The sequence below is a fragment of the Armigeres subalbatus genome, chromosome 3, assembly GCF_024139115.2.
Source record: "Armigeres subalbatus isolate Guangzhou_Male chromosome 3, GZ_Asu_2, whole genome shotgun sequence".
Classification (NCBI taxonomy): Eukaryota; Metazoa; Arthropoda; class Insecta; order Diptera; family Culicidae; genus Armigeres; species Armigeres subalbatus.
Genome location: NC_085141.1, coordinates 355249586 through 355269735, shown reverse-complemented (window position 1 = coordinate 355269735; position 20150 = coordinate 355249586). Strand labels below are relative to the sequence as shown.

Genomic DNA, 20150 nt, shown 5'->3' with positions numbered 1-20150 from the left:
TTACCCCGAGATTCTTCGATAGACAGAAAAACAGACTTTTTCTTTAATGATGCAAAATAAAATAATTAAAATACTTCATGATATCTTCAGTTCTTGGCATACAGTTATTTAAAAGCTACTTTTAAAAAGGGCTACTTGTTAAAAAGTTAACATCGAACATTTTTGCCCTGAAGCATTCATTAAGGGTTCGCTTTAGGCGACCCTTTTTGCCCCATTTTTCCCTACTTATCTTGTCTTCTATTGTGAGTAATTTTTTTTCCTTTCTTTATTTTCAGGGGTAGAACTATGGACGACGAAGATGGATCTACTGTGACTCCTGTTGAGGACTCCAATAGCGTAAATGATGAACCAACTATCGACGAAGTGACCAATTTAAATGAGGACAATGAGGAGAACACTCGGGACAGTTTGCCACAATCAGAAGAAGCGTTCCCAGAGGCGATTAGTAGTGAGCCGTCTTTGTCTGTGCCACAAAACATCCCAGAGCTCGAAGCGGAAATCGATAAAAACAAACCCGTAGGAAACGATGAAGATAATATCGGCGAAAGCAGTGTTTCAATTGAATCAAGACGTGAAGATGAAGAAACAAATGTTACACGCTCAGATACAGTTGAAATACCAACCAAGCACAATGAAGATAAAGGTGAAGACGAAATACCCACCGCCATTGATGTAGATGGTGAAGCGGTTCCACAAGAGACAGCGGATGATTCGAAATCCGCTCAGACAGATGAATGCGGAAGGGAGAAACAACAGCAATCACTTCTGATTGAGGAAAATCGTCCTATCGAACGACAGTCAAAAACAGAAGATTCCATGGATGAAGAAGAGGATAGTCCTGTGCCGGATGCAGGCAGTCCACGAGAAGAAAAGGATGAACAAACTGCTGAATGTTCCGAAGCAGAACAGCCAAGTGCAGTAACATCGAGTTGCTCTTTACGAAATAGGGTGAATGGAGCCCTCACAAACAGATCTGTTGAGTTGAATCACCAAGATGATGCAACTGAAGCGACGGGGGAATTGGGTGTGGACTCAAATGAGGAAGAAGATGAGCCCGACACGGATGAGAAAGATAAGGTGGAAAATGATAATGCAGAAAGTGATAACGCAAAGGTAAATCTTGATGAGAGACCGGAGCGAAATGAGGATATGGAATGTGAAGAGGAAGATGATGAAGCAACTATGTCGAGCAATGGAGTTGAAGAATGCAGAGATGATCTTGTAAGGTGTTCTAGTAATCAAGATCAGCAAGATCACTTGCTAGAGGAGCAGCGAATAGAGGACGATGAAGATGAAAAAACACAGACGGAACACGAGGAGAAAAATGATATGCCTGTGGACGCACACCCTGTGGAGGATAATAGTAATCTAATTGGTAAATATGAAGCTTATATATTTAGTAAATAATGTACTTATATTAGTTAAAAATGTTGTTCTTTCATTTAAATGTGGTTTATTGATGAAACATATCCTATCTATTTATCATAAAGTGCTTCGTCTTTACTGACCAACTTTCTGAGAGGTCAGCTTTGAGTACTGCCCATGATAGCATATTCAATATTTTGTAACATTGGCAGTTTTTGACGATTTAAATTAACTTCCTGCTTAATGTCAGCTTAATAAGTGAAGTAAAATAGTTTGTTCTAAAAAAACACAAAACATCGATTAATCGCAACATTTCTTGAATACCTAATATACATGTTTTAGTTCAGCGTAAACTGAACTAAAATGAATCACAGTAAACTAAAAGTTTACTTTGTTCTTCTCCTATATCCAACATTCACAGAACCAAGAATCAATGGTGACATGTCTCACGGCAATGAGGAGGAAGAGCCGGATTCGACCAACCTTAAAAGGCCCCGCTCGGCCAGTCCAACGGAAAGCAACAGCAGTGCACAACAACCGTTTAGAAAACAACTTAGATTGAGCGAAAGCGGAATGGCAGAGATAAAGCCTCCAGATCCAGAAATTATTCAGGATGCAGGAGATGATGCCACAAATGAACGTAACAATGAAACCGATGTATTGCTAGAAAGCACCAAACTGGATCAGTCGATAGATTCGGGTAAATCATCACTTGGGGATAGTAATGAACAGGACCACGAAGTTACAAAAACGATGACTTCGTCAGAAGTAGAAGCTCAGTCAGAACAAAAACCCATTGGAGAAGATAACATAGATGACGACGATCTGGATGATGACAAATCCAGCAGTTCGAGTTCATCGAGTTCGTCAAGCTCCAGCTCCGATTCAGATAGCTCCGAAGAAGATCAGAAAGAGCATGATGAGGAAGGTCAACAACTCACGAATAAACAGATGTTAGAACAAAATCTGCCAAAAGTGACTGATGGTGTACAGGAGGAAAACGACAGCAGGTCGAAATTGGAAATCGACGAATCACAATCTGACGAAGAAGACGACGATGATGATGAGGAGGAGGAGGAAGATGATGATGAAGAATCCGCGAAAATAACGAGAAGCGAAGGTCTTAAGTTATCAATTTCGCTGAAACGACCTGCCACAGAGGAACGACCTAAGGAGGAAGAGGAACAGCTGCCGCCAGTGATTCATGCAAATTTACCATCAGTGGCACCCCAACCTGTTGATTTTAGTAATATCTTCAACCAAGAGAAATTACTGAACGACCATCGATCCGATCTACTGAAAATAGATTATAATAGCAAGCCTCAAGTGCATAATATCAGCGATCAAGTACAGCAAGAACTAAAAAGTAATGCACATACAGCGGATCCAACACCAGCAGGAGGATTTAGCTTGGCAATAATCAATTGAAGACCAATTACGTGGGCGTGGACTCAACAAACTTCCTCACCAGACGAATCATTAAACACTTTGCACTAATAAAAAATAAGTTTGTCATTAGGAGAAGCAACGACGAAGTAGAAAGAAGGATACCTCTCCAGTGAAACAACAACAACTACAGAAAACCTTTTTCATACGGAAGAGAACTATCAGCGAGAGGATGATGGGACAGGAGCTGACACAAGAAAGGAAATTTAAAACGACCTCTTGGCATCATGCGCAACGGCCTCAACATTGTAATCGCAGCAAGACCAGCGCGGCGCCTGAGTAAACATCCTCAGCGCACCCTGATATTCCAGGAACCAGCAGTTCCAGCTTTTGATACCATTGATTGCAACAGTCGCTGTTAATACACCAACAGCCACAGTTACATCCCCAATTACCTGTGCAGACGCAACCTCCGCCGCCAATAGAGAACAAGAAAAAAGACAAAAAGAAAGTGTTCCTCTGCTCACCGTGTGGAACCCACTACGAGAACTGGAACCAACACTAAACACATGCGAGAGGTGCACAAGAAATATATTTGCTTGTACTGCTTGGGAATATTCCAAACTGCCGATAAACTGGTAAACCATTTGGAAGCTAAGCATCAAGTACACAAGAAGCACGTGGCCAGCATCGACGAATATCAACAGCAGCAACACCAGCAGAACGTGGATATCAGCCAGCCACTATACCTGATGTGCGCTCGTTGTGAGCATATTTTCGAGAAAATACCTTCTGACGATGGGTCAGCGATAGTTCAACACGATTGTGCGGATTACCTGGAGCGTTGTGGCAATTGTGGAGACCTCAAACAGTCCAAACATAAATGTGAGAAAAAAGTGGAGCAACCGCCTGAGCAGACAAAACTATTTAACAGCAACAATTTTAGTTCTAGCGATAATGTTAATAGTAGCGTTAAAAATAATTTAAACAACAATTACGACGGCACAAACGCCAGTAGTAATTCAACGGCTGTGATGTTCAACTACGATAATCATACGACTAACGGTAGCATTACTAATGAGAACGCGATCAAACGAATAGTCTACTCAGGAGAGGTCCTCAAACTCTGCCAAATCGAAAGCCGCAAAACAAAAAGCTGAAACTATCGCAACCGAACCAGCGAAGCACCTTCCCAAATTTCAACAGTCCCATTCTACAATCCCAGCCAGTGAAATGGCCTCTGGAAACACCCATTTGTTTTGTTCCCTGTTTCCTATCCGCCTGAGCTACTTCAGCAGCACTCATCTTCCCTGCTGCAGCGATCACACGGCTCCACTTAGCTTTGGTCAGGGTACAACCACCACCCTCTCGACAATACCGGCCAGTTTGTTGAACGCGCAGGAACCGTCAGCGGAGCTGCCACCGGTACCAACAGAGCTGCCGCCAGCGGTAATGGTAGAGCAACAACAAAAAAAGCAGCCAGAATCTCCTAGCGAGCATGAACAACTGAATCGGCCGCCACTGGTGCCGAAGCTGAAGGTGAAGATCCCGAAGGAGTACTGCACGCCGATCGAGAGCAGCGATGAGTCGTCTACCGAGAGTGACTATGAAAACGAGGGTGCTGATGATCCGGAGGAAGAGGATGATGACGAAGAAGTGCAAGATCAATCAACACCGCAACACGACGAAAGCGTACCGGTGAAGTCAAACGCGGTGGAGGTGAGTTGGTTTGTGTTTGTTTCTATTTGAATTAAATATACCATTTTGAAGATTGCCTATAGGGGATGCACAGTGCACACTCTTTGAAGACGAAAATAGTTTCCAAATTGGAAAAGTTCCATTAATCCAGGCGTTCACAACATGGGGTACATGTATACCTGGGGGTGCCTTCGCAGGCCCCAGGGGGTACCTCGGAAAACAATACGTAATGGCGGATGAATTACAAATCCAATCAAAACCTATAAATAAATCTTAAATTGATAATTGTGTAGAATTACGTCCTTCGGTAAGATAGGTGCGTTCATTCCAAAGTTTCAAATTTGGGACATCACGAAAAGAAGTAGTTACGGAAGTACAGAACCAATAACTCAGCCTCAGCTTTTTCAATGGATTCCGAATTTTTGAGTATGGAATCCAGTCAGTAAACTCTGGAAATTCCTTCATACAACTATATTAAACAAATGATTCAATACATTTAACTATTGGAGAATTCAATTTCGCTAGCCAATAATGAGGTACGCTTTAACAGTAAAATTGCCTACATTTCGGCTATTAAGCTATCCGGCCTTGAACATGCTTAAAATGTTGATGATCAAACTTTGTATCCACAATCGCACTATACGTAATTCTACGTTCAATTTGCGATCGTATGTTTAATACAACTCTCTAACTTTGTCTTGTGGTACCGTGATGTGCCCTAATTTCGCGCGCGCCCAACTTCGCGCATTATAAAATCATTTATTTTTTCCAATTTTTTGGGGTACCAGTCAAAGTGCTGAAAAATCTGGAGAGATTACAAAATATCATTGTTGAATGTTTTCCTGAAAAAATTGAAAAACAAACTAGGTTTAGTACACCAAATAAAATTATTTCAATTTGATCTTCCCATCGACCGCCATATTTAGCATATACTTAGCACAACGACGAAAGAACATGATTAAGTAAACAAATGATTTTACTATTTCAAAACTATTACTTTTTAGAAATAGTATCCATTATGCTCTGTTTCATTCCATTTATTTAAGTTTACATCTAAACAGATAATACTGAATCAACAATTTGACATACAATACACATTCAGAGGCCACATCCTCTGCATCCCCTCAGATACCACGACCCACGCTCATAGCCAAATCATTTTGCACCTAGTCTGCCCATCTCATTCGCTACGCTCACCTGCGTCCTCATTACTACCAGATCCAGGCAGCGAACACCATCTTTGCACCAGGGGTGCTGTCAGGCATTCTTGCAACATGTCCTGCCCATCGTACCCTTCCGGCTTTGCTGGCTACCTTCTAGATACTGGGTTCCTTAAATAGAGTTAGGCGAGCTCATGGACATTCTTCGCCGCCACACACCGTCATACTTGCACACCACCAAAGATGGTCCTAAGCACCCGTATCTCGAATACTCCGAGTGCTTGCAAGTCCTCCTCGAGCATTGTCCATGTTTCAATGCCGTAGAGGACAACCGGTCTTATGAGCGTCTTGTACATGACACATTTGGTGCGGTGGCGAATCTTTTTCGACTCCTGATTTCTTCTGGAGCCCTTAATAGAGCCCGGCTTTCACAGATACCCGTTAACAAGGATCCGATGTAGACGAATTTCAAACCACCTCGAAGGTATCCCCGTCTATCCTTCTTACACTGCTTCCCAGGCGATCCCTGTCGCGCTCAGTTCCATACAAGCATGTACTTTGTCTTTGTGAAGCATTCATCACCAGTCCAACTTTTGCTACCTCACGTTACAGGTGGGTGTACAGTTCTGCCACCTTTGCAAATGTTCAATGACAATGTCCATGTCATCCGCCGAAGCAAATACGTTAAGCTGGATCTGTTGAAAATCGTGCCCCGGCTGTTACACCCCGGCTCTCCGCATGACACCTTCAGGCGCAATGTTGAACGCAGGCACGAAGTCCATCACCTTGTCATAGTCCCCGGCGCGATTCGAGCAGACTGGAGTGTTCGCTGAAATCTTCACACAGTTTTTTCATCCACCGTTGCTTTGATCATTCTGAAGTAAGCTTCTCAAGAAACTGTTCTCGTCACCAATTTTCCATGACTCTACACGGTCTATACTGTCGTATGCCGCCTTGAAATCAACAGAGCAGATGGTGCGTTGGGACCTGGTATTCACAGCGTTTTGGAAGGTTGCCCGTACAGTAAAGATCTGTTCCGTTGTAGAGGCGGCCGTCAGCGAAGCCGGCAGTAACTTCCCACGAACTCGTTCACTAATGAAGAGCAGACGACGGAAGATGATCTGGGATATCACTTTGTAGGCGGCATTAAGGATGGTGATTGCTCGAAAGTTCCTCACACTCCAGTTTGTCGCCTTTCTTGTAGATGCGGACATATAACCCCTTCCTTTCCACTCCTCCGGTAGCTGTTCGGTTTCCCATATTCTGACTATCGGTCTGTACGGGCAAGTGGTCAGCTTTTCAGGGGCCATCTTGATGAGCTCTGCTTTGATACCATCCTTACCAGCTACTTTGTTGGTCTTTAGCTGTTGGATGGCATCCTTAACTTTCCCTCAAGTTAGAGGCTGGATTTGGCTTCCATCGTCCACGCTGAATTTAATGAGTCATCTCCTCCGCTACCTTGACTTTCACTGCCTGTACTCTCAACGCCATTCAGATGTTCCTCGTAGTGCTGCTTCCACCCTTTCGATGCCATAATGTTCGTCCGTCAAGATGCTCCCCATCCTTATCCCGGCACATTTCGGCTCTCACGGCACAGAAGCCTTTGCGGGATGCGTTGAGCTTCTGATAGAACTTGCGTGTGTATCTTGACAACAGCACAGCTGTTCCATCTCCTCGCACTCCCGCTTCTTCCAGGTGGCGTTTCTTCACTCCTGAAAAAGGCCCGGGTCTGCTGTCTCCGCTTCGGTCTATAACGTTCCACGTTCTGTCAGGTACCTTGCTGCAGCGCGACCGCCCCGCGCTGCGTCAGCTATCCTCCAGAATCTGTCTGCACTCTTCGTCCAGACCTATCGTTCCGTCAGCTTATTATATGCCGACGTTGTTCTCCGCTGCGTCGTTAATGGCTGCCTTTGACTGTATTCAACCCGGTCCTCAAGAGGGCCCCGTCGAGCTCACCCTCTCCCGGCAACGCTGCCTCGAGATGCTGCGCGTATGCAGTGGCGACATCAGGTTTGCTTCAGTCGCTCTGGGTCATTACCGCGGCGGTCGTCGATACCGAACATTGTTGATGACAGATGGTTTTTAGGCTGCAGTTTAACCATCACCAGGTGGTAATTCCGCGGGAGTCGATGTTAGCGCCACGATGTGTCCTGACGTCGATAATGTCGGAGAAGTGCCGTCCATCAATCAGAACGTGGTTGATTTGGCGATTCTGTCTGCAGTGGTGATCTCCAGGTGTACCGATGCAGGGAACAGCATGTTGGAAGTAGGTGCTGCGAATGGCCCATATTCTTGGAGGCAGCGAAATCAATTAGTCGTAGTAGTTTTCGTTCGTTAGCCGATGAGCGCTGAACTTTTCAATGGCGTCGGTCTAGCTCCTCCTCTTGGCCAGCCTGAGCGTTCCGTCTCCTATGACGATTTTGACGTCGTGGCTTGGTCAGCTGTCATCGTACTCACGTTCCAGCTGCGCGCAGAATACGTCCTTATCATCATCAGTGCTTCGGAGTGTAAGGTATGGACCGTTGATTATCACTGAAGTTGAAGAACCAACCTTACGATCCCTCAACCTGCACGATGCTTTCGTTGATCAGCCACTACCCGATCACGCGCCTTTACATATTGCCCATCACCTGTAAGCTGTTCCCAGCTCGTGTGTTGCCGCAGCTCTAGTGAATGGTATGATTAGCTCTAAACATTCGCACCATTGATCGTTTCCAACAAACCTCCTGCAGCGCTACGATGCCGAATTCACGGTCCTTGAGCACATCGGCGAGTATGCGTGTGTTCCCGATGAAGTTGAAAGATTTGCAGTTCCACGAACCGAGTTTCCAATCGCTAGTCCCTTTTCGTCGCAGTGGTCTTGTTGCTCGCTCATAATCAAATGACTATCATCGAAATGGTCCAGCACTACATCGGAAGAATTGAACAATGATACGAAATATTTGATACTCTGGAGATACCAGCAAGGATAATATCCATACAATAGTCAAAACGGATTTGATTTTACATTTTGTATTTTTTACATCCTTTATCTCTTACATACTGGTCCTACCTTGATCACAGCATTCTCACAAGCGAACGTTTTCGCTGCCTTACCCACCTAAAGGGGCCCTTCTGCCTACGTCACTGTCTATGACGTTCTTCCGAAACACTGCAATGCGCCAACGCATATCCTCGCTGTTAACCTGCTCGCACACACAATCTTACTTTATGCAGTTCACTCTCTTAACCTGTATCCAATCTCAGTATGCCGCTTTACACACTGCTGCTGCCTCTACGACCAAAACCTTTCCCATCCAACTGCACTTTCACCATTCCATAGCCACTGCCTCTGCACTATCCTTTCCCAAACAATTGCCTTTCCGCTTTCCAATTAACTTTCTTATCGCTCACGTAAACAAACTGCGTTTAGCGCGCACGATATTTCTCCCGTTTGGATCACTTTCGTCACGCACACAGGGGCAAACATGCACTTCGCATTTACATAGCCGCTTCTACTTCCGCTTCTTCTTCTACTGGAACCGAAACGATTTTGAGGGTCTGTCTCAATTGGATAATTAAACTGAAATTAAACTTAAAAGTGACATTTCAATAAGGTATCAAATAACCCTGCTCATGCAGAGTAAGATTACTGACAGATATCGAATCATTTTCCATCGATGTCCTATTAGGAATTGCTACAGGTAGCTGTGTAGCCATTCTTATAACAGGGTGATTTTTGTTTTCAGACTATACTTTTGAACAATTCTCAAATGAGACAGACCCTGAATATGCGTGGTGCGTGGCTGTGACGTGTCGAATCGTCCGTTAATGTGTTGGTGGTCCGTTTGGATTTTTACACAGTTCAAGTTTACACACTCGGCTCACTGCAATGCGAAAAGGCCCTAAATAAGTTGCCTGGATGAGCATGATTGAAACATCTTTGTTTCAGGTATTGTTACTTGCCCTCCATTGAGGGCCTCCTGCACTCCGTTCAAGGTGCGCTTACCGCTTTGTTTCACGAAGAGAATACCGTTATGGGCCATATATTACCTGCCTGTTCTACTTCACGTGGTGACCTTTGGACACTGGAAGCTTGCGAATCGGTGGTTTAGCAGTGGCGTTCCTATTGCGTGAATTGCCACGTGTTGTTTTTAACTTACTATGGAAATTGCCGTATTAGTAAAGGTTTGCATGAAGTGGCTCTGATATAATTTACCTGTGATATTGGATCTTGGTAGAGCTATTTTACATGCGACGGGCTTATACTATTATGTAAAACTCGCTCGTTCTGTTCCACTGACACACGTGTTGTCTGAGGCCACACTGTCGTCAACCCACTGCAGCACACTACAACAGGACGAGATGAATGACTGATGTTCGATGTAGGAGAAGTTTTTAACACGAAGTGGTTTTTCTCCTTGATGGCTGGCCCTAGAGATTGCCTTTCCTGGATGGTAAGGGTTGTGTTGTATTTGAGAGGTGATACACTCAATTACGGATCGTTTAGTAATTCAGGCTTTATTATTCTGTTTATCCTTTAACTATATAACTTAACTTTATCTTGTAATAGTCTTGCGCCGATATGGTTCCGGGGTCGTACTCTCTTTTGTTGATTATTTCGTTGCGTAGGGTTTTTTTTGGCTGACTTGCAGGGCCTGACACCAAACCCTTAAATTTCTGGAGGACCCTTTCCTCCTTATTTTCCCGGTGGACCATGGTGCACAGTTTCATGAAAGTCCCTCGCTGGCACTCGGACGATGATCAGCTACACTTCCCTAACATATGGGGAACGAGATGCTGTTGTTGAGCGGATCCTGAAAAGAAGCATGGAGGGAACATACGCTCAATGATTTTTGCACCTCGGAAGGATATGCTCTATTGGATATGTTTATTAGTCATTACTATTTAAAAGTGTAAAATTTTATGTATTTTGTGTTTTATTTGATCTTCGCTTTGTGAGCGAGTGAGGCATATAAGATAGTTATGGTGCCTAATTTCGTTTATTGACCATTGTTATTAGTTTCATTTGCAACATTCTAAACTGAAACAAAAGCAATATAATACACAGGACAGTTTTTACACTGAATAGAACCCGAAAGTTCATTCCCATACAGCTTTTCATCTCATTTTCAGGCAGATAACCACCAAAACATCATTTCGTAATACGGCTACAAGAAAAATCTTATAGATCCAGTGCCTGCAATAGCCTGCAAATCCAGTGTGAAAAATGATGCTAAAATGTGCGATGCGTAAAATGATGCTAAACTTAAGATAAAACTACAGCAGCTTTTTCGATAATATAGAGGTAACGGCTCAAACCTTGGCCCATAATGCTACGGATGAGCACATTTATCGTTATAAATCTTCATATATTGCATTTCCAACAGAATTATTCCACTAGCCACGGCTTGCTTACATTTTGGTTTGACGCCAAATACCAAAAAAACGACGATGAATGTCCGCAATATCTCATTTAAACCAGCGAAAGTTTTTAAAGAAATGGATTGTCAATATCATCACCCTATGTGTAGATAATTTTCAGCCCACTTAGGAGGGAGTGATAAGGGGCCTCCTTAGCCGTGCGAGTAGACGCGCGGCTACAAAGCAAGACCATGCTGAGAGTGGCTGGGTTCGATTCCCAGGGTACTGCCAGTTTTACGGCAATTTTCAGGTTGGAAATTGTCTCGACTTCCCTGGGCATAAAAGTATCATCATTATATGATATACAAATGCAAAAATGCCGTAACTTGGCTTAGAAACCTCTCGCAGTTAATAACTGTAAGAGTGCTCCAATGAACACTAAGCTGCGAGGGCGGCTCTGTCCCAATGTGGGGATGTAATGCCAATAAGAAGAAGAAGAAAGAAGAAGAAGGAATTGATTGTTGATTTTGAACATACGAAAGATAAAAGATGGGTTGCTGTTTATAGTACGCGGTCATTTTTGCTTTGCGTTGAATAAAGGCAGCATACTGCAAACAAATAGAGAAAATCGAATCATCTTATTGAGCGTGAATTCTAATTGGTTTGCATGTACAAATACTCTCACACTGATTGTGAGAGTGCATTTTAGATTCCCCCAGCACGCATGCAAAAAGGACGTACTAACGAAAATACTATTATATGAATCATTTTATTTCCCTAATATTTACCATATTTGCGAGTGAAGAAGTTTAGAAAAATGAGAAACTGTGACCCAAAAACTGCAATTGCAAAAGGCTACATGTTTCCTAGCCCTCAAGTTGTGCTTTCAAACAAATTGCATACGTTAATTATTGGCAGCTGCATAATTTTGAGATTTAATGCTAGTTGAATCCATGGCGGTTTAATGTTACTCTCGCTCTCTTGATACTCTCGAAGAAACTTTTTACGGCAAAGCACGTAAACAATGTTTTGGGTGGGGATGATGCATAACCCTTTTCTGAAGACAACCAGATTGTAAGAAAAAAACTTGTTATTCTAGGCAATTCCTTGTTTGGTACTTATTACCCGTGATTGCAATCGTTTCCTACCCCAGGCACATCAACTGTGGTGTCGTTAATAAATAATCAACACTCTTTACATTGTTCTGAAAAACTAAAATATAGACCAAGAGATAATTGACAGCTTTGGCAGGTTTATATTCTATTATTGTGAGGGGGGTTTTTTATGACTGATTATGCTCAAATTTGACTTAAACATTAACTTTTGCATATCAAAAGAATATTGCACGACCATTAAATTTCATAAATAAGTAGAACAAAAACCCTCCTGCCAATAATAGAAGTGACTCTCAAAAGCTCATCTAATCTAAGTATATTATGTGGCAGATTTTTATTTAAAAAATATATTGGAGGTAATCATTTTCCTTCGATGGGACTCGAACCCACGACCCTCAGTACGCCAGAGGAATATGGGTTCAAGTCTCATCGAAGGAAAGTGGTTACCCCCAATACATTTTTCAAATCAAAATCTTCCACATAATGTTCATTCACATCTGAGTTTTTCAGAACATTGGTAAATTAATGTCCATGTCGGATGGGCAATAACCGAGAAATAGGCAATTAACTTTGGTTGGAATCAACAATTTTTTGCTATCTTCAAGAAAAGCTATACCTAGCTGCTCTTACATAAAAAAAACTATTTCCTTCTGCATAACGTACTATTAAGCCAGTCTGCCACGCATTGATGTATGTTGCCCAGCACTTCTTCTTCTTCTTATTGGCAATACATCCCTAAACTGGGACAGAGCCGCTCTCTGCGGCTTGGTGTTCATTAAGGCGCTTACTGATTTATTAACTGCAGGGTTTCGTAAGCCGTGTTACCATTTTGCAATCTCGTATATCATGAGGCTAAAAAACGATGATGCTTTTATGCCCAGGAAAGCCGAAACAATTTCCAATCCGAAAATTGCCTGAACCGGCTCCGGAATCAAACTCAGCCACCCTCATGCATGAAGATCTTGCTTTCCGAGCCGCGCACGTCTTACCCGCACGGCTGGGAGATACCCAACACTATGAAGCTCATTTCCATCTTGTTGGTGATTCGATGTCCGTTTCTCACATTAAAAAAAATCTATCTGCTCAAAAAGTAACCAGTAAGTTACTGCAAATGTAATCCGTACGTCGAAGTACAATATCATTAATATTGGCTCCTACCTAAAAAGTTACTTGTCCCAATTAATCCTTCGTCGTCGGTGGACAATCGTGTCACATATGTGTAGATTCCCATCTCACAATAAAGTTGAACTAAGAACTGTTTTTCATTTGGTGGAGTTTATTTTTAAATCTAAAAGATTTGCAGAGCCGAAAAATATTGAAAAAAAAATGATAATAATGATCAATTTTATTTTTACTTTCAGGCACGCGCCCATACATCCCGATACCGAGAAGCATCAACATGAGTCTGTCCCTGTACCGCCGATGCGTGTCGAAGATGACGTCAAGCTGGATCCAGTGGAAATGGACATCGAAGAGGAAGGTGATCGGCAACCGGTTCATCTGCCACCGGAAATGGGTCCCGCTCCTATGCCAGAACGACATCATCAGCCGGCTCCAGAACCGATGGCAGTCGACAATGAGGCTGAGGCTCCAGAAGTACCACCGGAACCATTGGAAACGTCACCCGAAGAACCATCGCCTGTGCCGCCATCCGACGGCATTGTCGTTGCGGACGAAGACGCCCAAGTGTTTGAATTGACCCTAGAGGAACCACTCGACAAGATACACATAAGAGATTTCATAAAAATCTGTCTTCGATCGACGGTCCCGTTCTGTTTGTATTGTAACCATGCAAGGCGAATTGCCGTAAACGGGAAGTACTTGGCGTTGCATCTTGTTGCGACGCATCGGTTCCAGGCGACGGTCAACAGCATTACAGCCGAAGAGCTTTTGCCGGCGACGATTGTGCAGAGGTTCAAGTCCTGCCTTGATGAGCTGGAGCCACTGTACTTCAATCTCGAAACATTCGATTCTAGCTGGACACCGGAGCAGAAGGCCGTCACTTATCCGAAACAATTTGAATGCTTCCAGTGTAGGTTCATAACGAGGATACATAAAGAGTTGTATCTCCATAACAGAAAAATGCACCAAAAGTCGTTGCTGATATGTATGATGTGTCGCGGAAACTTTTTCAGCTATAGTGAACTTTTGTGTCACATGTGTCCGGGAGCTCCCAATCGGCAGATTATTCTGGACTACACCTTCCGTTGTTGTTCGTGCAACATCGATGGCATTCCTTCGGCGTTCCGCTTGATGGTTCATTTGCGGAAACGACACTTTGCTTGCGATGTCTGTTTGGAGCAGTGTGTGGAACAGGGAGCGCTATCGAACCACGTCTGGAAGCATAAGTTGCATCACCTTTGCTACCGATGTGGCATTGCGTATCGCAATAAGGCGGATATTTTGAAGCATCTGTTCTGGAAACACGGAACGGAAGGAGTAGTGTGCAAAAGGTGTCTCCAGAAAAAGTGGCCACACGTATATCATTTCTGTGTTCCACCAGCGCAATTTATTTGCGAAGTTTGTCAGATGGGATTCCGAAAGTCATTGGCTTTGAAAGTACATCGGAGGTTACACAATGGTGAGGAGAAGTATCCTTGCAGCGAGGACGGTTGTGAGAAGAAATTTATTTCCAAAAAATTACTCCTAAAGCATGTACAAAGGCACTATGAACCACCTCCGGCACCACCATCTCCACCGAAAGCGAGGGAACCAACACCAGAGCCAGTTGTGCTGCCAGCTGAAATGGTGAAACCCAAGGAAGAAGAAACCGACAAGGCACAGGAGGAAGCTAAAATGAAGGAGGAAACCGAGAGCAAAGTCAAGACAGAGGTGAAAGAAGAAAAGGTCGAGGAATCAAAAAGTAACGAGGAAACTCCAAGGAAAAAGAAAAAGAAACGATCCAAGGATGATCCTGAGAAAGCGTTAGTTGATCTGATGAACTTACCGGCGTTAAATCTTTCGGAAAGTGATAGTAGTGACGAATCAGATGCGGATCATTCTAATGCCAGTAGTCGACGATTCCCATCAGCTTCTGGTACAAGCAAAGGTGAAAATTCCGGTGATGAAGTGGCTATGTCAGAACCTAAGAAAGAGGAAGTCAAAAATGAAGAGGATGACGACGATAGAACAGAAAAAGTGGAATCTGAAGAAATTGTTAATTTATGGAACAACTTTAAAAACTATCAAGCCAGTCGCACGAACAGTCGAAGGCCTTCGGTGTCGGACGAAGTGACAGAGGAACAGTTTGTTGAGAAGATGTTGAATAGCAAGGTGCTACACGTGTCTCAATCCGATCATGACTACTGTATGATGTATAAGAAGGTTTATCCGGAAATCAAAGCTAGCGAAATTGGGGAAACGATCGTAATTGACGATGATGGCAATATGGAGAAGGAGAAACAAGAATCTTTGCCTAAGAGCAGTGCTCATGCAGGAAGCCCTTCGAAGAAACAGAAATCATCAAGGAAGCGAAAGGCGTCAAAGAGTGGGTCCGATTCTTCTTCCAGTGATAGCGGCAGTGATTCGGACTCCAGTTGCGAATGTGGATCGAACTGTAGTTGCAGTTCTAGTAGTTCTGGCAGCAGCAGCTCTAGTTCAGACGACTCAGATAGTTCTGACGAAAACACTACAAAGAAGAAAGATGACAAAAAGAAAGCCCATGGATCAGAGCATAAGAAAGTTGAAGAACCAGTGACACAAGTGCAAGAAGAACCACCTGCTGAACCACCAGTGCCGATTGATCCCGATACCATAATACACGAGTCAGATTTGGAGACAGACGAGTCGGAAACCGATGAAGAGTTCTATGATCAACACCCACAGAAGATGGCGAGTCAACTTCTTGCGGAGAAGCGTCGTCAGCTGATGCAGCAAACCTGTATGAGCCCAATGAATAGCTTCGGAATTGTGGAAAACAGTCGTCCGTCAACTCCGTCGCTGCCCGAAGAAATGGTTGCCAAGAAAAAAGTTAAGCTGAAGAAAAGAAAACGCGAACGAAAATTATCGAAAAAGACTCCACCTCCATTGCTGAAGGATGCCATCCGAAACATTCCTCCTGCAATGAATTTAAGTCACACCGATCAGTTCTCACCGATCCCAGTTCCTATGACAACTCCTTTGACAGCACCGCCAATATTGCAATCAACAGAAAACACAATGATTCCTTCAGCATCGACTACAGTTCATGAACATTCGTTTTCACCTAGTTCTAAAACTCCGACCCCAAGACTTAGTACTGGAAACAGTTCTGAATCGGATGCTCCCCTCAAGCGATCTCAGCGTAGCAGGAAGCCAAACAAATTTTACGGATATACCAGTGACGATGAGATTCCACCAATCCTCATACCCATCGTGGCAAAGAATCCCGAAAAGTCTATCCTTTCAGTCATGAAACCTACTCCTCCGCCTAACTTGGTATGGAGCAAAGAGGATCTACCATCGCCACCAAGAGTGAAGTCATCCAAATTGAAACCATCCGATACGGGCACTCCCCTGAGCTCAAGAGTTGCACCCCCAGTGATAACTCCAATTCAGCAGCAAGCTGCATCTTTGCAACAACCACCGCGAGTCGATTCTTCAAAAATCCCTAACGTTCCAGTGCACCATCTTGTTCCCAGTCCCTTCAATGCATCGTTGCAAAACGATCCCGACAGCGATTCCAGCCAGGAGGGCGCCCTACAGATCAAATTAACCCCTCATCGGCCAATTCCACCACTTCCGAAGCTGAAACTCTCCGTGCCGAAAAAGTCCTCGGCCGCTTCCCGTGGAACACCCAAAACGCCCGCTGCTCGGAAACGAGCTCCGCCCAAAACCAAAACTCCGAAATCCGCCCCTCCCATACCATCGGCCCGTACCCAAAATGCTCCCGCTTTTCCGCCAGCCTCAGCGCCCGTTGCACCGTTTCAACCACCGATTATCGATCCCGCAGTTCCGAAGGTTCCACCTCTCGGTTCCTTCCCCAGCATCCAGTCAGAATTCTTCCCCGCCAACCAGATCCGCATACCAGCCGGGTGGCGACCCCCTCGGGAGGGTGAATCCGTTTATTGCTACTGTCGTTGTCCGTACGACGAGGTCTCGGAGATGATTGCGTGCGATGGAGACAACTGCCGGATCGAATGGTTCCACTTCGAGTGCGTCGGCATCATCATGCCGCCGAAGGGAAAATGGTTCTGTCCAGAGTGTAAGCTGAAACAGCATTCGTTGCCGACGGGTGCTAGTGGTGGTGGAGGCGGAGGAGGAAGAGGAGGAGGGGCACCAATTGCAGCCCACGGCGAGCTGCAAGACAATTTGCTCGATTCAAACTAGGCTGTTTATTGGATTCAGTTTGGATTTATTTTGCGGTAGCGATGTCTGTGTTGTATTACTTTTTTCGAGACAGTCATATGATCTGCACATGTTTTAGTCGTTTCTTTTTAATGAAAAGCTTACTATCTCATGCTATTTGATATGTAACAATATGGTGTATCTTTAGAGAGTGAAGTAGTGCTTCAGACAAGTAAATATAGAAATACATCAAAATACTGCAAACCGATATAAAGTAAACACAAATCATGTTTAGAGGTTCTATGAAAAGAAATTCTCCGAAGAGAAGCAAGTAGACTAGTAGACTATAAAAGAGTGAATAATCATGAGACGCTTATTTTTTTCTGAGGAAAACATCAAACGATGTCGATAAAAAAGATCATGTTTTAGGTAGTTGTTTCATCCTTAGTTTTAAGTCGTAGTTTTGTATGATAGTAGATTTAGCTACTTTGCTGGCAAATACAAAAAAGCAACCCTGTAGATATACCTACGTGATAGAAAGTAGTGTACATACACAGTGTAGAGTTGTATTGTGGGTTTTCAATTTTCTTCCAATGTGATGTTTTTGTTTGAAAACACTGTCACACGTCCCTGCTCATACATAAAATTAAAAGTGCTGTAATTCTGGGCTAGTTTGTCTATCTCCGCCTCTACCCTCCATGTCTTAAGTATATCCTAAACTATACTTTTCTCATCAAGCTTTGTTTCAATATTCTCACGGATGGTCGCCGCTGTTTTTGAATAAAATTGTGTAATTATCCCACAAACTCGACCGTTATTGGCTGTTGTAGCCGAACCATGGTTCCATGCAATAGGATTTAGAACTTGTGTTTCATCAATAGGTATTTATTTCAATGTTTTGATTAAGTTCACAGTCACTATCCCTGAAGCAATAATATGGAAGCTATGAGACAAAAACGTATGCTAGCGCTGGATTACTGCACTTTCTATTACCTCTAGAAATGTTTTTTGATCTTCATGTAAACTAACACGCCTGGATTAAAAAGTGAGAAACTTTTATCCAACACTGCAAATCCGCTGCCCCTTACACATTCGAAAATCGACGATGTGCATATAGAATTATTCAACATGTATTTTTTTCGAGGTCTCGACAGTGCGCAACATGTGGAGATGTGCGAATTGTAGGTATAACGAGATCGATAAACTGAAATTGCTATAGCACAGCTTTGTGTCGTGTTAGTACGCTGTCTGTCACAGAGCCAATGTTTAGTGAGCGAAAGAAAAACTGAACTTATGATTTGAAATGTTTTCCAAACGAAACAAACAAAGTAATCAAATAAGAAATATTACTGTAATGCCCTAAGACAGGTGATAATGTAAAAAAACAAAAATATTGTACCTAGCACACTAAGAGAAAGATCGAATAATGAGAACTTTCACAAAGGGAATGCAACCCCGGCCACATTGGAAAGAAGAGTGTAACGTTTAACGAAATTTACTCCCAAAATATACCTACCAACACATAGTCAGACTAATGTTGACGATAATGGAAACATAGCTAATGGTTAATCCATTTGAATGGTTCATTGAGAAATCCCTCGTTGATCGAACTTGCACGGGTAAGTCTATTATGTCCATACTGCCGTGAATCACAAGTCAGTTGCATCTATGTATGGCATCCATATACAAATGGGACTGACTTGCGATTCACGGCAGCATAGTGGCTGATCAACTATGAAATCTGCACGTCTCGTAAGAGGTCGTACACTTATTACGTAAGCAATTTGTCTGGGATTTTCGCCCCCTTCCCCTCCCCCATGTAAGATTTTTTCATACAAATGATTTTTTATTTATATGGTGCGTAAAAAACCGACATACCCTCCTCCCCCCTTAGTGTTTACGTAATATGTGTACGACCCCTAATAAGGTAGGTAGATTTTTCTTTTACGCACGGGTATAGGCAAAGATCTCGCAGAACATTCACAAGAGATGTCTACATACTTGGTTGGTTTATTTTATTTTTTTACCAGACTAAGGCCGGAGTGGCCTGTGCAATACATAAAAGTCTTCCCCATTCAGCTCGGTTCATGGCTGCACTGCGGAGGGTCCGCAAATCGTCCTCCACCTGATCGATCCACCTTGTCCGCTGTGCATCTCGCCTTCTTGTTCCCGTCGGATCATTATTCATTATGGATCCTGTACACCTCCGGTGGTGCAAAGGGCCGACTTGAAAGATCTTCATCCTGAGCGATGCCCGGCTATCGCTAATGAACACCTGCAGCCGTTGAGTGTTCTCCACTGATACACACCATGTTTCGCTAGCGTATAACAGCACAGATTTCGTTGGAGTTGAAAATTCGTTAGAGTTGAAAATTCGTATTTTGGTGCGTTCACTTATCTGCCTGTTTTTCCAGATATTTCTTAAACTCGCAAAGGCAGCCCTTGCTTTCTTGATCCGTGCGCCTGTGTCGATCTAGGTACCGCCGTCTTGGACGCCATTTGGCTACCAAGATATTGGAAGCTTTCAACATTCTCCACCGGTTGCCCGGCTACTGTAAAACTGGAAGGAGTCACCGTGTTTACATCCAACGATTGGGTTTTGTGGACGTTAATGGCTAAACCTGCCGAGGAGGGGCGCTCAGCAAGGTCGTTGAGCTTACTCTGCATATCAGACCGCCGTTGAGCGAGGAGTGCAACGTCATCAGCCAATTCGAAGTCGTTTAGGTGCTCCATGGTTATAGGCTGCCATAACAGCCCGTGGTTTAGTTCACGGTCAATCGCATCTACCAGAATCTCATCGATTACGATGAGGAACAGT

General features: G+C 43.6%; 1 protein-coding gene across 1 annotated transcript in view; it reads left to right on the top strand.

The window, feature by feature from the left end:
• The window catches only part of LOC134226136 (uncharacterized), an 84947-nt gene extending 66058 nt beyond the window's left edge, over nucleotides 1-18889 (top strand). Inside the window, 9 exon segments of the mRNA XM_062706714.1 lie at nucleotides 276-1375; nucleotides 1787-2776; nucleotides 2779-2880; nucleotides 2883-3313; nucleotides 3315-3837; nucleotides 3840-4005; nucleotides 4007-4076; nucleotides 4078-4484; nucleotides 13429-18889. Coding sequence (XP_062562698.1) covers nucleotides 286-1375; nucleotides 1787-2776; nucleotides 2779-2880; nucleotides 2883-3313; nucleotides 3315-3837; nucleotides 3840-4005; nucleotides 4007-4076; nucleotides 4078-4484; nucleotides 13429-17374 — 7725 coding nt within the window. The 5' untranslated portion in view covers nucleotides 276-285 and the 3' untranslated portion in view covers nucleotides 17375-18889.
• The last annotated feature ends 1261 nt before the right edge of the window (nucleotides 18890-20150 follow it).